This window comes from Galeopterus variegatus, unplaced genomic scaffold, assembly GCF_000696425.1.
Source record: "Galeopterus variegatus unplaced genomic scaffold, G_variegatus-3.0.2 Scaffold5952, whole genome shotgun sequence".
NCBI classification, from domain to species: Eukaryota; Metazoa; Chordata; class Mammalia; order Dermoptera; family Cynocephalidae; genus Galeopterus; species Galeopterus variegatus.
This window is the reverse complement of record NW_007732063.1, coordinates 30,558-46,750: the sequence shown is the minus strand read 5'-3', so window position 1 is coordinate 46,750 and position 16,193 is coordinate 30,558. Positions and strand designations below refer to the sequence as shown.

General features: G+C 39.9%; 1 protein-coding gene across 1 annotated transcript in view; it reads left to right on the top strand.

Moving 5' to 3' along the window:
* LOC103605642 (nuclear receptor subfamily 5 group A member 2) overlaps positions 1-16,193 on the top strand; it is a 67,139-nt gene that overhangs the window by 42,533 nt on the left and 8,413 nt on the right. Inside the window, exon 5 of the mRNA XM_008590265.1 lies at positions 14,782-14,901. Coding sequence (XP_008588487.1) covers positions 14,782-14,901 — 120 coding nt within the window. The remainder of the gene's footprint in view (positions 1-14,781; positions 14,902-16,193) is intronic.

The following is a 16,193-nucleotide window of genomic DNA, read 5'->3' as shown; positions in this document are numbered from 1 at the left end:
TAACAAGACCCCCCCCCCCCGCCCCCAGGTGGAATGGTGTATGTTAAAGTTTGAGAAGCACGGATATTGAGTTGAGCACAGGAGAAAATTAAGTAAAGCCGTTCGTAAGGCTTCCTGCTTAGAAATATATTCAGCACTTTTAGTAAAAAACAAAAACATGCTTCTTAAAAAATACACTTTATTTTAAAAGCTTGCATTTATGCTATCTTGTCCATAATTTCAGACATAACACACTAATTCTGCAAGACCCTCCTAGTCTGTAAAAATGATGCATTATGAGTTTTGGTAGTCATCTTTGAGGTCTGCCTGCAGTGTGCTTTATTAAAAGCAAGCAAAGATTAAAGGGCCCTATTCAAAAATGTGGTTTGCGGTGGAGTCTAATTTGTACCTCTGGGCAAAGGTCATACCGAGGAGCTCGTTAATGCACTCACTGTGGGATGAGATCAATCTCCATGCTTCACCATATCGATCCGGCAGCTCATTGGCGCTCCCCTCCTTGAACGGGTTAGCTCACGTGTGAATGAGAGGGATGGCTTTCTGAGCCTGAGGGGGGCCACCCATGGCAAAAGGGGACGTTTTTACATCCTCGTTTAGGAGTCCTTTTGGTTCCTAGTGTTAGGACCTTGTACTTGTTCATCAGTTACTCAGAAAAAAAGATTTTAAAAGAAATAAGTTGCCTTTCTACTATGGGTACTGTTTTTCTTCTGTAGTTTTTGTAAACCATGTGTGCTCAAAGCAGGGATTAAATTTATGTGAATACAGTCAACTGACTTGCTTTAAGGTGTAACACAGTGATGCTACTGAAACAGTTCGTTTTTTAATTGAAAGATATATCTGCTCAGTGTGATCTTTAGCGCTCAGGAGTCACCCCTCTGTTCCTTTTTGTCGAAACTTGCTGTCGTTCGTGTATATACATGATCATTTAATTGCAGAAACACGGAGGAAGTGGTTTCTTGGAGATTCCAGCCCATAAAACATTTATGTGAGCGATGTGTACTTCTTCCTAGAGGTAATGGGTCACGTGACTTCTCGAAATAAGGTAGAAACAAACCAAACATTTTCTATTTTTAAAAAAAATGTAGATTTCAGATTCGAACTGGGTACAGACACACTCAGAGTTTTTCTAACTCTCAGATGTGGTCTCCAGGAGAAACTGGATATTGGGGAAACAGCAACCTCCACAGCCCCCAAGCCTTGATATTGTTTCCTTTTCACCCCTGAACCCTGCCAACTGAAGCACAGTACTGTGCCCAGCAATGAGCAGGTGGCTTTGCACTCTAGACTTCCTTTTCATGGGTCTTTAAAGCAAATTTGGCCTTGAGAAACAGAGTGAAGCTTGACTCTGAGGCAAGTATACCTAGGCCAAACTTTTGCAAAGTGGAACTAAACCTCATTCTTTAGATGGGTAATTTCTAAAATATACATCTATGAAATGCCACTTTGAAAGCCAAAACATGACTGTTTTTCAGATGCAAAATATCCTTTTTGGATGGATTAAGAGATTTACTGGTCACCAATAGAACTTCTAGAGAGAGTAGTATTCCTTTAGAGCCCTCAACATAAAGGGAATATATTAGATATAACATGATGACTAGACATTTGTCAGGTTCCAAATCTTAGGATATACTTCTCCTGTCCCCCACCTTTGTAAACACAGATGGTCACGATATGGAAGAGAATGCAGTTTACTGTTCATCCAGGCTACACCTGAGCTCCTTTTGAGCAATTGAAATAGCAATGAGAAGCCCAGGGTCCTTAATCTGAACTGCATGTTCAGGCCACTGGTGAGAAATGTGCAGGCAGTTTAGACAAAGCTGAATGGGACTTCAGGAACCTAGTACAGAATAATTTGGCACAAACTCAACTGACCTTGAACACCTGGCTACATCTGAATTGGTGGAATATTGTTAGATACTCTCTCCTATGAGTGGGTTAGGATTATGATTTGAAATCTTCCTGGGAAAGGTCCTGAATCATTGTCAAGAAAGATTTTTAAAATATTTTTTGGCAGGAAAGAGTCCTAATTGGTCATTGAGAAATAATAAGAAAAGAACTACCTGTTGGACCTGGGAACTCTTTGCTTTCTAATTTGGGTGTAATGGCCAACATCATTAAGGCAAAGACATATGACGGACTAATTTTAAAAACTTCTGCTTATGTTTCTGCAGTTCTGCTATTCCAAAGATCAGAACCCCACCCACACCATAGTGCTGGTTCCTTCATGCTCAAATACGGTGTGGCCAGCTGTGTGAAAAGAGAACTGTGATATGACTGATATGTTGTCATAACCTTTCTCCAGGACTGTATCTGTCTACACAGTCTAGAAATTGAACTGTTTAATTGAACTATTGGTCAGTTCAATTAAAAAATAAATTGACTTAATGAATTGGATAAATTGCCTTCTAGTTTGATATGAATTAAGCAGCCCACTCCAACAAAACAACCAGCCAACCAGCCCCCTCTGTAGATGCAGCGTGTCCTCAAACAGCCAAGCATTTAACATGAGGGTATGTGCGTGAGAGGCCATGAGGATATCTCTAAAAACACAGATAACCACCGCACGTTTCCTCTTTCTCCAAAGAATACTTTCCCTCAAAGAATAGTGTATGCGCATGAAAAATGAGAAAAAAAATTTTTTTTTGTCAGTAGTATGTCCATTTTCTGTGTGATCCATACTTTGAATAAAAACCAAACAAAATCAGCCACATAAATTGAGTGTAACTCCTATGGTGTGAAACCCAGAGGCAATGCAAAGGAATACAGTTCTCATTCTCTCTTCTTTTTGGGGGAAGAAAAAAAGAACCCCTTCCTCACCCACTTCCACGAAAGATGCATTCCTTTACTACAAAGGGTATTTCTCCCACTTTACGATGAGAATACTTGGGAAAATGGAGTTGAATACATTGCATTTTACTTCTCAGCCACCTTTGCAGGAACTTATATTCTGTACAGCAGTGCCCAAATTCTTCTAGATCTTGATCTTTTGTCATTCTGTTCAGATATAAACCCAATATTTGTAGAGTTTCCTAAGATGGAATAAAAGAAAGGCTATCTAGAAATATGGAAGACATAAAAGGATTGGCTTGGGACTGACCTACAGAGTCCTTGCTTCATGGGGACAGATCCATCACGGCAATGCGTGTGTCACAGGACGGGGGAGTGCTGGGGCTGTATGGTGGGTGGGGGTGGAGGGGCAGTGCCGCATCATAGCCTGCATGCTCTTCTTCCTCAATCTCGAGTAGAAAGACTATGAAAGTCGAGGCAACGGGAACGGTACTAGAAGGCACACCCTGTTCACGCACAGGTGCAGCAGACCTAAGTATGGCATTGCTAAAAACCTAGCTCATGTGATTTTGATTCCAAAATTATTACTTCGCAGCTTGTATAGGATGTTTTCCCCCTGTAACTGGCCAGAACAGGGGAACTAAAACAGTTGTCAAAATTTGTGCCATGCAATATTGGTGAACAATTTTTGTTAAAATACAGTCCCTCGTTTTTAGATTTGGGCCCTTTAGTGGGGGAGGGGGACTCCTATACTCCACCCTGCTGAGCTACAAGCAGGTGGAAGAAGGGACACTGGCAAACAGGGGTTCTCACCTGTGGGTCTTCTGGAACTGGGGCCAGGCCAGGAAGGGGCCACCCAGCCCTGCCAGTGAAGACCCACACACGCACCAAGAAGTAGGGGTTGTCGCAGTGCAGGGGTGGGGGGCTGAAAAGTTCAAAAGGAGGTGGTCTCAAACTCTGCTGCAGCGGGCACAGTCGGGGAAGGAAGTTTCTCACTGCTGGCAAAGTGCTGCTTATTCTATAATGACCAGTGGACGGTTCCACTCACTTCCCCCATCCTGATAAAGTTCTATGTGAGCTACTAGGAAAAGGGCCCCAGTATCAAATTATTATTTGCCTAAATATTTTGAGAAGAGTCTTGTCAGTCATATCATATAATGTAAACATTTGTGGATTTTCAAAAATACGAAGCGATGGAGTTTGGATGTGTTGTCCCCTCCAAAACTCATGTGGAAATTGGATCCCCAATGTGGCAGTGTTGGAAACTGATTGAGTCATGGGGACGGATCCCTCATGAATGGATTAATGCTCTCCCTGGGGGAGGGGGGAATTAATGAGTGAGTTCTCGCTCTATTAGTTCCCGCGAGACCTGACTGTTTAAAGGACCCTGGCACCTCTCGTCTCTCTCTCTCGCTTCCTCTCGCCATGTGATCTGCTTGTACCCGCCGGCTCCCTGCCACTTTACGCCATGAGTAGAAGCAGCCTGAGGCCCGTGCCAGATGTAGCTGTCCCAGAACTGTAAGCCAAATAAACCTCTTTCCTTTAAAAATTACCTAGTCTCAGGTATTTCTGTTATAGCGACACAAAACGGACTAAAACACGAAGACAGTGTAACTTTTTTTCTCTAGGTTTCTTCTCCATTTCGATACTTCATTCCTTCCTCAGTTGGGGCACAAAACTGACCCCTCTTGGGGTTAAGTGCTAGGTCTCAGTTCATTCCCCATCCTGAATCACTTGCACAGTTTTTTCCCAATAAGAAAGAGCATCTATCTAGATTTTGTACCCAGATAATTGCAAGGTTCTGTCATTTGGTATCCATGGTTTTGTATTTTATAAACATCCAAAGGACTTTATTTCCCAAATCATAGATTTCTTTACATTTGAAATAGAGAAATTAAATTACTATTAATGCATTTCCTTGCAGGAAAAAAAAATTGGGGCAGTGTTATATTTTAAAAAATAAACTTATCGAGAGAAAATAAGATTACTCTTTATTCCTGTATGAAGAAGGCACAGCGAAAGGACACTGGGCTAGGATTCAGAACACCAGAGTTCCCGTCCTGTTTCTGGCATCTGAGCTACCTTATATAAATCACAACTCATCTAGCCTGACTTCTCTCTTTTGTAAAATGAAGTAATTGATCTAAAGGTAGTTACTATGTGTAACCAGGTAGTTCAGCTTTGATGGAGCAAGTGTCAATTAAGCAACTACTGTGAGCCCAGGACCAGAGTGTGATTCACAGCGTTACGGTATGGGGGTGTCCTCAGTCTGGGTAATGAGAGGGGTACTGTTCACAGTGCCAGAGACAGGAAGTTAGATAGGAGCTGCTACTGTTCACGTGCCGTGTTGAGAGTACTGGAATGATTACTTCCCAATATGCACTATTTAAGAAAGCAAAAATTGTTTGGTTTACTTAGAAAGAAATAACCTTTCTGCACTTTGGGGCTGAATTTTTGACTCCTGGAGCTGTATCCTTAATTGCCACCGCTTTCTGTGAATCCATTTCTGGTACCTCTGAAGGCGTAGACCGGCTGTACGCTAGCACTGTGACCTGGAGGGGGGGGTTAAATTGTGTGAAAGGATACACACAGTGTTCTGCGTGTCCCTGGGGAAGTGAGTAGAGGAATAATTCTCCCAGGGGCCTTTGTACCCAGAGAATTCCCATCACTGAACAGTCTTTAGGGAATTCTTTTTTTTTTTTTTTTTTTGCCTCTGAATTTCAGTTGTATTTTTGTGGAGTAATATTTAAGCCACTTGGGTTCTTTTCCCCTTTCATTGGGAAGCAGCCAGGCAAAAAGGACCCAAGGACAAATTAGCCTCTAAAAAATTTTTTTCTGACTTTTAAACTCAGAATAGAAGAAGTTGCTTTAAGTGACCTTAAGAGAGTCACGGAGCATGCCCTGTAGAATGCCCCGCCTTCTCCCGTTCGTGCCCACCCTGCTGTCCATCCCAAGGACTTCAATTGTGTGTCCATTTCACAAGGTGGTAGGGCAGCCAAAACCCTCCTTAATTTATGCCATACCCACCCATGTCCAGATGATGAGCATGCTGCGCACCTGGAATTCTCCTTTGGCTGGTAGCATTGCTGCCTTTAAGGAAGTGTCTGGAAAATGAGAATTACAAACATAACCCCATTACCCTATTACAAAGATGATCATCATATTCACAAATGCTTTCTTGACATTCCAAGGAAACCAAAAGAAAATATGTTATTCTTAAAAGGATTTTGTCTTCATTGCTTGACTATTGTCTGCTGGGTCAAACATGTGAGAGCATTGCTTTAATTATACATAGGAGATTTCTAACTTAGAGGACAGGAAACAGGTAGTGGTCATAAATGAAACAATACCCAGCAAGAGAAAGCACTGGAAAATATTTCACATTAATCTACTTTAAAATATTTCTGTTTTAGTTCATCAACCTTTTCCATCACCTGAAATTTTTTCCTTTGTAGTTCATTTAGCACCTCTCATATTTTGACTTTTTATTTATTTTGATTTAGGTTTAACTACCATAAAAGGGGTATCTGCTGTATGCCAGTCACTGAGCTAGGTACATTTACATTTATCTCTTTTGACAAAAACAAAGTCCTTGAGAGCAGCTGAGGTTTAATGAGTTCTTTGCCCAAAGTTACATAGTTCTTTGCCAGAATAGCACCCATGTGTTTCCTTACAGTGTTCAATGGATCTGAACTCTGCTATTAATAAAGGGACCTAAATATGTGCCTTCTCTCTATTTCTGGATTTTCTCAATTTACCTTTGGAATAAAACGGAACATCAGAAAGTTATGTTGTAGGACCAAATTATCTTGGCTTCTCTTAACATTGCCATCGGTTTACACTGAAGGCATTAAAAGGAACACTCCATGAAGCTAAAATATTGCATCTACCGTGAGGATGTTGTTAGAGCCTAGTGTACTGCATCCATTGTCTCCAATCCTCCTTGGAAAAGTCACAAGAGAGATTTCTCTCAGGAGTTCAGTACTAGGAGAAGATGTGTTGCAAGTAATTGCTTTGATTTTATCTCATGTATATGTACTACAAATCATGTTAGTAATGATGCTCTGGCTACAAGGAACCAAATTGTGGCCCATTTCCAACAACTGCAACAACCCTTATGGAGCTGATTTGGGGGACTGATCCTATTCTTGGCTTTGACTTATTTTTCTATATTTATTTCCCCTTTATCTCCATTTTCTCATTTATTTTGTTATTTATCTTTTATTACATATACATATAAACTTCTTCCAAGTGTTTAAGGATGTGGCATTACACTCGTATGTGTACACGTGTACACACACACTTGTACATATTCATCTTCTAGTTGGTGGTTCCATAGAATGTAACACTTTGTGTGCTCCCTTGTGCACTAATAATTCTGCACGGGTGTGTCTTGTTTGTTCAATTTATTCATGAGTTTCTTGAGGATAAGAACCACATCTCATATTCGTTTGTCTCGATAGCACCCAGCACTAGTATATGCTGTTTGATTTATTGTTGCTTTGGGTGTACTCATAATCTGACAAAATAAATGACTCCTGGGTTAACCATGCCCTTACACAAACCAGCCTTTTCAATACCCATCTCAAAATCTGGGGCTGGGTTGGCAGTGAAGTTCATCAATATGCAAACTCCTGTGTTCTTTCCTTTGCAAAACACCGCAACCTCATGGAAGGTAACCCCGTCAAGCTAACTGACTCGTCACGTCAGTGACAACTCTTAGAGGAAGTATGAACACAGCTAACCTTCTGTGAGTGGCAAAGACCCTCTTTTCTCCCTGTCTCGTTACACATGAACATGCTTGGACTCTGAAACGGTGGGATGTGATTGATTTCATCAGCCACAAGCAAACATAGTCTCAGTACCTTTCAGTGCCCACCTTAATCAGATCACATGAATTCCATGTGGCTATGTATGGAAACTCAAGAGACAGAACAGTCTGCCAGGACTGCTGTGTGAAAATTCCTACTTGACCCCCCAAATATGATGAATTTGCCATTAGCTTATAATTAATATTTCAACAGGAAGCTTTTTGAAATGTGGAGGAATAAAAACTGATCAAAATTTGTCCTTTGGTTTGACAAATTCTGAGAATGTAGCTACAATTCTATTAAAAAGACACTGATTAAATTACATTATATGCCCAGGTGATGATATATTTCTCAGTAGTGATATTTAACATTTACATACACTATGGAGTTTTATCTGTAAACCTCAAAGAACAATGGACTTTGAAAGAAATTTAGTCATTTTTGATGGAGGGCTCTCTAACACAAATCACACCGTTCCCTGACTTCTTAAACAGAGGATATGATGAGCCTGTTCTGATTACTTGTCATGGCTGTGAATGCCCACTGTCCTGTGCTTGGTTACAGAGTGGTTCCCGGAGGGGTTCCTGAGGTCCAGGGCTTCTGACTTCCTGCACTAAGTGACTCTGGATTGAGCCGATGGAGAAGTAGAGGATGGGTCTGTTTTGTTTTCTGTCTCTTTCTTCTGCTCACAGCTGTCTTACTCATTTCCCAACTGCTCCTCTGCTCTTTCACTTTACACCTAATCATGTGAAGCTGGGGCAGGACTGAGGGGCCCACACTTACCTGGAGATTAAGGACATCAGCTGTATGACAGCCACTTACCTCCCTCTGCTTCCAGTTTATGGTGCCATTTCCAATGGATAAAGTTTCAAAACTCTGGCCACTAAATCAGTGAAGGATTATTGTATTCAATTTAATTTTCAAAGTTCATAGTCACTCAAGTTTTGAACTCCAAGTCTAAGAATTTTGGAGAACCCAAATCAACGAATGTAGGTTAATCTGTTACAAAAGGTTATAAGAATGCAGGAGTGATCAGCATGGAATGGAGCTGGTCAGGGAGGGCTTCCTGAAGGAGGCAGCTTTTAGAATGATTTTTTCAGGGCATAGATAGATATTCTAGGTAAGGGATAATACCTCTACGCCTAGTTGCTAGGATCACAAATTCTTCAAATCCTGGTTCTTCTACTTACTAGCTGTGTAACATTTGGCAGGTTAATTAACATTGATGCCTGAGTCTCCTCTCTGTTAAAATGGGGAATATAATAAGCCTTGCATCACTGAGTATTTGTGAAGATTAAGTGAGTTCACGTGTGCAAAGTGTTTAGAACAGTGCCTGAGAGCACTATTTATGTGTTTCCTAATAGGAGTAAGTCATGAGTAAGATACCAAAAACAAACAGGTGATATTTACTGAAGAACTAGGATATAAAGTTGATATAAGAAAGGTCATTTAATGGAAAGCTTCTCCATCTTTTTCATTACATGGCCCACATAGAATGTGATAATATTTGCATGCACACCAGTGTACACAGAGCAGGTTGCTCGTGGTCAGAGGCCACTGTCTCCAGTTTCTGGCCACCCTAGGCTGGAGGATCTGCAGGCACACTGATAACCTATTTCTAGCATACACTGGTTAGGGAGCTCTGGTTTAGTGGAGATCTTTGAAGGGAAGTCTAGGGGATTTGGAAGAAGTTCATGTCCAAAGGAATAGCATGACCCAAATAGATAATTCTAGTAACCATGTATATGATGGATTAGAGCAAGAGGGAGAAGCGTTGTAAACTATGTAGGTCCTGGATTCTGGAGGACTATTGGCCATGACCTAGATGGGAGGAAGGGGTCGGTGGGAATGGAAGAGAGATGGCAGATGTACTGTAGTTAAATCCCTCTGCCTCCTGCTTCCCTCATCTGAAAGAGAGTTCAGATCCCAGGGGAGAAAAGCCTTTGTTGCTCTACTGGAGAAAGGGGCCGGAATCGTTCAGTTCCCCGGCGAAGTGCTGACAGATAGGTTTTTGTATTATGGGACGACCACAACCCAATTAGAAAGCACATTGGAACTACTTCTAAGTTATCTCAGAGCAGAGAAGAACTTCTGGTTATAAATCTATTGGGTATTGTGACAATTGACTAGGGGGTTTTACTGGCTGTTATATCTCTTGTACAGTATTGTTTTTAGTGCTTGTTTAATCATTGTTAATGTGAAATCATTTTTTCTTGGACTTTGTAGCAGTTTATTATAGAGGTTGCAGATAATCATCAGTGTTCTTTATAAAAACAGTAAAAGATTAAAACAGCTGTGTGTCTGTCATGCCCAGAGCAGGTTTTCATTAAGATTTGTTAAATTGATTTTGGTTTGTTTGGGGTTATGATTTTTTTTCTCTCTGCTTCTGAACATACCTCTTTATTTTTGTAATAATGTCATCATTATCACAAGAAGAAATGAAGACCCACCTCCAGGGATATTTTTTCTTTTTGTCAGAAAGGAAAAATAAATCAAATAATAGCTGGATTTCATTTGTTATGATTCGGAAGAATCTTCAAATCATTTGTTTGTTTGTTTTTTAACTGTACTTTGTTCCAAGAATAATTCTGACAGAAGCTACTAAGCTAAAAAAAGAAAAGAAAAGAAAAAAAGAAAGAAACAAAGCCTTAGTAAGTGATTGTCCAAGGTCGAGGCCTGCTTACACGCACCCTTCTCTGACCACCGAAAGTCTCCCCAAGAAATGGAGTAGGGTAAAGTGTTCCTGGCTTTCTTTTGCACATGAGATTAGTAATAGTGGATTTACACTTCATTGGAATGTGAGTTTCTCTCAGGCAGGAATTGTATTTTCGTCACTTGTTTTCCCCAAGTTTTTGTGGGGGTTTTTGGTGGCTGGCCGGTATGGGGATCCAAACCCTTGACCTTGGTGTTGTAACACTACAAGCTAACCAACTTAGCTCACCAGCTAGTCCACTCCCAGGTTTCTGACACAAGGCCTGGCACACCAAATTTAATGATGAGAAACAAGAAACGGGTTTATGTCCATTTTAAACTACCAGTCCACATTGTAGAATGTTTTCCTAAAAATATCTTTCTTAAAGCTTAATCACAATGACTCATGATGTCAATTTTAAAAAGCCTCAGCAAGAGGGAAGGTAAAATAACAGCTGAGTTTCTGGACTATTAAAAGGGAAAGGGGAGGGGGCAACAAAAAGGTTTTGATAAGTTAAACGTGGGCTTGAGAAAGAGCTACCCATTCTTTTTATCATTTGCCGATTTCACTCTTCTTATGGGAAAGCACACGCTTCTAATGATTAACATTCTGGGTTGTGGGAAGTTGTGCTTCATAACAATATGAGACTTGTATTCCTTTACACCCTCATCTATAATATCAATGCAAATAGTTTCTCTGATGAGTAACTAGGTTTCTGAGATAAGTCCTTTCTTTTATTACAGCTGATAACAGAGGATTGTATAAGGTGGTATTGCTAACTCCTAGCGAGAGGTTTTGATATTTTATAAAACTTATATCCCATTGGCTCCCCTCCTGGGCTCCCAAATGCCACCCTAAATTATTTATTGACAGCATAATATCTAGAGAATGTACTCAAAGTAGATTATCTTTCTTCCCTTCCCCCCTTCACAATCCCCTTTAACTGTTTTTCTTAAAAAAAAAAAAAAAAACTTCAAAATTGCCAACATTTCTTATCTAGAGATAAGGGTCAAGTTGGTTATCACGTTTACCCTGTCTTTTTATTCATAGAGCTGCATAAAAACTATGTCATCCAAAACACTGTGCAAGCTGCTTGCTCACCAATTTCAAGATAATATAAAATATCACATAATCAATTATGGAAAATAATGAAATAGAATGTTGGCATGGAAAACCTCCTTGGAGAATATTAAAATAAGGAATCAATTGCTCAGGAGCGGTGTTAAAATTACAATCAGTGAACAAGTCTTTACCAGGGGTCAGCTGTGGGCACAGACCTGTGGAGTTCGTGTGAGAAGGGTCAGCAGGGTCAGGTGCAAGTCGTTGGTGTGTTCACGGCTGTGTGGAGATTGTCGTTCATGCCAAAGACACCAAAGGAGTTTCTTACTTATAGTTTGGGCTAAGTACAGAGAAACACAGGTGAAAAGCAGAAAATTGCAGAAGCGGAGGTAATCCAGTTATTCATTCCTTCATTTGGCAAGCATTCATTAAGTGCCTCCTTTTTGCTAGGCACTATGGAAGGCACTCTGGCAGCTGCAGTTTCAGGTTCCGTCCCTGCCCTCAAGGAGGGCAGACAGATAAAGAAACAATTACAACATTTTGTGAAAACAGGGAGATTATAAAAGATTATCCTCTGTTAGACTCAAAGGAGGAAGTGAAGTACTAATTATAGGAAATAGACACAAAATTTCACCTATTCCTGCAATTTCTAAAGAAGCAGAGGAAACGGAATATGCAGATTTTGAAAACATATCCTCAACATCTTAAAAGAAAAGAAGACTAGGGAAAGTCAGATTCTTAGAATTTTAGTATGCCTTAATTAGAGCAAAATCTGTCACCATAACTATTTCTGTCATGTTGTAGATGAAGGATAGGAGCTATCAAATGAAATGAAATGGAAGACCCTGATGAGTTTTCTCTAGAAAATATGCTGCTCTTAATTTTCACTCACCTTTTCAACATGGCCAGCAGATAGTCTCTTAGCTCTTTCACTTTCCACCTGCAAAATGGGAATGATCCATTTTCTTGCTGCATAAATAATAGGTTCTTAAGCTGGAATCCCCTTTAGGCATCCATAAATGGACTTTGGAGAATCTATATTCCCCACCCATCTGGAAACTCTATGCAACATTGACATGTACGGTAATTGTATCTGGGGAAACAATCCCTGAAAAGAGTGCCAAATAAATTACTAAAGCTTCACAACACAGAAAAAAAATGCACAGTGGAACCAAATTGCCATCATAGACTGACAACATTCTTAAAAAGATGCTGGTAGTATACGAGAATATAATAAACCCAGAAGAGCAAAGTGCACTTTGTTTTGAAATCACCCCTTAGCATCTGAGAGAGACAGTTCCTGGAATCTGCTGTGGGTGCGGTTGACATGCACATTGCTAGGACATTAGGCCATAGTTCCTTGGGTTAGCTGTTTGCAGAGAACGTTTTGATAGATCTACTAAGCTGCTGCCCACAGCCTGACTTGTAATACCACACGACACCCTGGAGACTTTCCTCTAAAGAAAGTGAACTCGCACTGTCAACTAAACCACTAAGTAGTGTTTGGGTGAGCATTCTCCCCATGGGAGTAAATTTTCACAAAGGCAGGGACTGCATTTATCTCGTTCACCATTATATCCCAGGGCCTGTTGCTTACACCCACCAAATAATTGGCTCTCAAAAAATAGCCACTTACTTAATAAATGAAATTCTTTTGATTAGAACGGACATTGGTTTGAAATATTTTTGCTATTCAAACCAAATATTTTTGATGTGCTTGGGCATCACCTTTCCTGATCATAGAGCTTGACTGCAGCTTAAATCTCTGCAATCACTTTTCTTTCCCTTCTAAACAGAACTAACATGGTCTTGCAGTTGGCAGCATCTGTTTGCATCACCTTTCCTGATCATAGAGCTTGACTGCAGCTTAAATCTCTGCGATCACTTTTCTTTCCCTTCTAAACAGAACTAACATGGTCTTGCAGTTGGCAGCATCTGTTTGTTATTGTTTCTTCACGTATTGCTTTACACTTTGCAAGGGGTTTTCCCATCCACTATCTTGTTTTATCCTCACAACAAGGCTTCCCTTACGTATTTTTAGCTGAGAACATAAGGTTTGAGAATGAAGCATGGCCCACCTTTCACAGCTAGAGAGTGTAGAACTGTGCCTCAAATTCTCGTTTTTACTCCAAGTTCAGTGTTCTCCTGACCATGTTCACCATGTCCTGGACCTATAAAAGTAAAATTAGCTGCAGACTCTTATCACCGCTAATGAATCGGTGGCAATTATCCAGGGTCCCACTGAATGGCCACTTTAAAATGAATTTGTTAAAGTGAATTAAATTAACTTGGTTTAGAAAATTCCAGGATGTCTTGATGTAATTTGGAGACACCCTAGAGTCTGAGAGAGAGAATTTTTAGGCATGTCCCTGAACTTCTCTGAGACCCCATTTTCTCATCTGAAAACTGAACACAATGGTACTAGTTCTGTAAACTTCAAAGGCATGTTCTGTGAGTCAAATCTAAAATAATACACAAAAACTCTTAAAAATATCACACAACATATGAATGTCAAGTGTTACTTTTAAATGTATAAAGTATATCCAAACATCGCTGTTGCATTTGGGTACACCAAGGTTTTTGGCAGGTGTACATTACAAAACGAAGAGTAAACTCTTACAAATAACCATAGAAGTGGATCAATATGCTGTCCGCATGTGGCTATGTGGACTGTACAGGAGGTGGGTATGTTTTTTGAAGAATTCAGCTTCCTGGAGGGCAAAATGGAATATGCATAAATACCCATCATGACAAGGCACTTTGCGTTTTAATCCTCACGGCAGTCCTGTAAGGGAGGTACTATTCTTAGCCCATTTTTCAGATAAGATAATGGAAGTTGAGAGAATTTGTGGATAAATAAGTTGTCCATATCATAAAAATAAATTTAGATTAGCACCAAAATCATGCTTAGTGTTCTATTCAGGATCAACAATTTGGATCAACACTGTTGACAAATAATGGCATTGTGCCTCTATCTCCAAAAGTCATTTGAGCTGTTGTGTTAATTTCCTTTTATATAAATCCTCTTGGTTTGACAGCTTGCTAATAATCTGTTTATTATTTCAGCCTCCATTCAATGTATTAACCTTTAGATACATTTGGAGTCATTCTAACAGTATCTTCTGAGGACAGTCCAAGGCGCCCGTACCTCCCACAACATATTTCTAATAGTTCTATTAATATTAGACCAATCTAATGGAGTGCCTTTTCCTAGCAGTTCATTGATTATAAATACTTAGCTTAAGTATTTATATGTGGCCTAAAAACTATTTGTCCAATTGAAAATAATGATTTTCAGGAACAGTGATGTCAATTCTGAGCATCTGAGCATTGGCGGAGACTTCCTTGCTTATAGTTAGTTCTCGTTTATAGAAAATTATGCAAAAACAAAAAAATAGTACACAGCAGTGTCATTTTTTCCCATTTCTTTTGCAGGTTGATGACCAAATGAAGCTGCTTCAGAACTGCTGGAGTGAGCTCTTAATCCTCGATCACATTTACCGGCAAGTGGTACATGGAAAGGAAGGATCAATCTTCCTGGTTACTGGGCAACAAGTGAGTGTAGAGACCAAAAAAAAAAAAAAGTCTTTTTATTAAGTATGTTCAGAATGGCAGGAATTTAACTAGGTCAGAAGCACTCTTGTGCTTTGAAAGGGAGAGATTGGCTGCAAATAATTTAGAAAAGATGACTTGGGGCACTCTGTTCCTGCTCCGATGATTACAGTTAAACTTGTAAAAGCAAACATAATCATAAGCATTCTGCTGCATCCAGTCTGCTGGGATTGAAAGTTCTGCTTCCGAGGGTCCAAACAATTGCTAAATCAAAAGCAATGATTAGTACCCAGGTTTTTTTCCTTGAGCTTCTGCGTGAACCGAACCTACCACACTGTTTGTCAGCTATTTAAAAACCTTATAAATTGTGGAATCCTTACTATTTTGAAATGATATTGGTGAAAGAGACTGATTTAAATGTCACATATATTCAAAATGGTTTGCATATAAAGGCCAGTAAGTGAGACGGGACAGGAGTTTCAGTTCTCAAGGGCCCAGTCATTCAAAAGGAAGATAAAATGAGAAAGTTATAATTAGGTTCTGCTCCTTTCTGAACAGATATTTGTCCCATCAACAAATAGTTATTGAACATCCTACTATGTGCTAGTCTGGGACTTTGGCATATATTAACGGACAAAACAGGAAAAGATTCCGGCCCTCATGGAACTTAACATTGTAGTAGGGAGAAGCTGACGATAATTCTGATAAACAAACCTGTAATATGTTAGAGGTCAAAGTGCCATTGAATAAAAGAAGAAAAGGAATTACTGGGTAAAAGGAGATAACACACATCCATGTATGTGTGATGCCGTGTGACTCATGGATTGCAGTGTTAAGTAGGAATGGTTAGTTTGGCCTTATTGAGAAGGTGACATTTGAGCAAAGACTTAAAGGGGAAGTGACAGCCTTGTGGATGTCTGTAGAAAGAGTCTACTTAAAGGACCTAATTCCAACTGTACAGGATGTGCACAAGTCCCTCCACTTTCTCACCCTCCACTCCACAACTGCTGTATTTTTTAAATAAATGCATGGAACACTGATTCCTTTAGTCCATTGGGTCATACCTATTCAGGGCACCTCTGCACTGTTCAGCAATGGTGACTTCAGTATTCAGGCACCGTGATCTTTTATATCCAGCCATAAATGTTTATGTGCTGTGAAACCACAGTAGTGCATATTTGAAAATGAAAGGCTGTCTCCACATCATTTGCTGTATTATTAATAAATCATATTTTTGCAATCAAATTAAAGGCAAGCACTATTTCAGAGTTTTTGCAGATTGGATTAGTTCAACC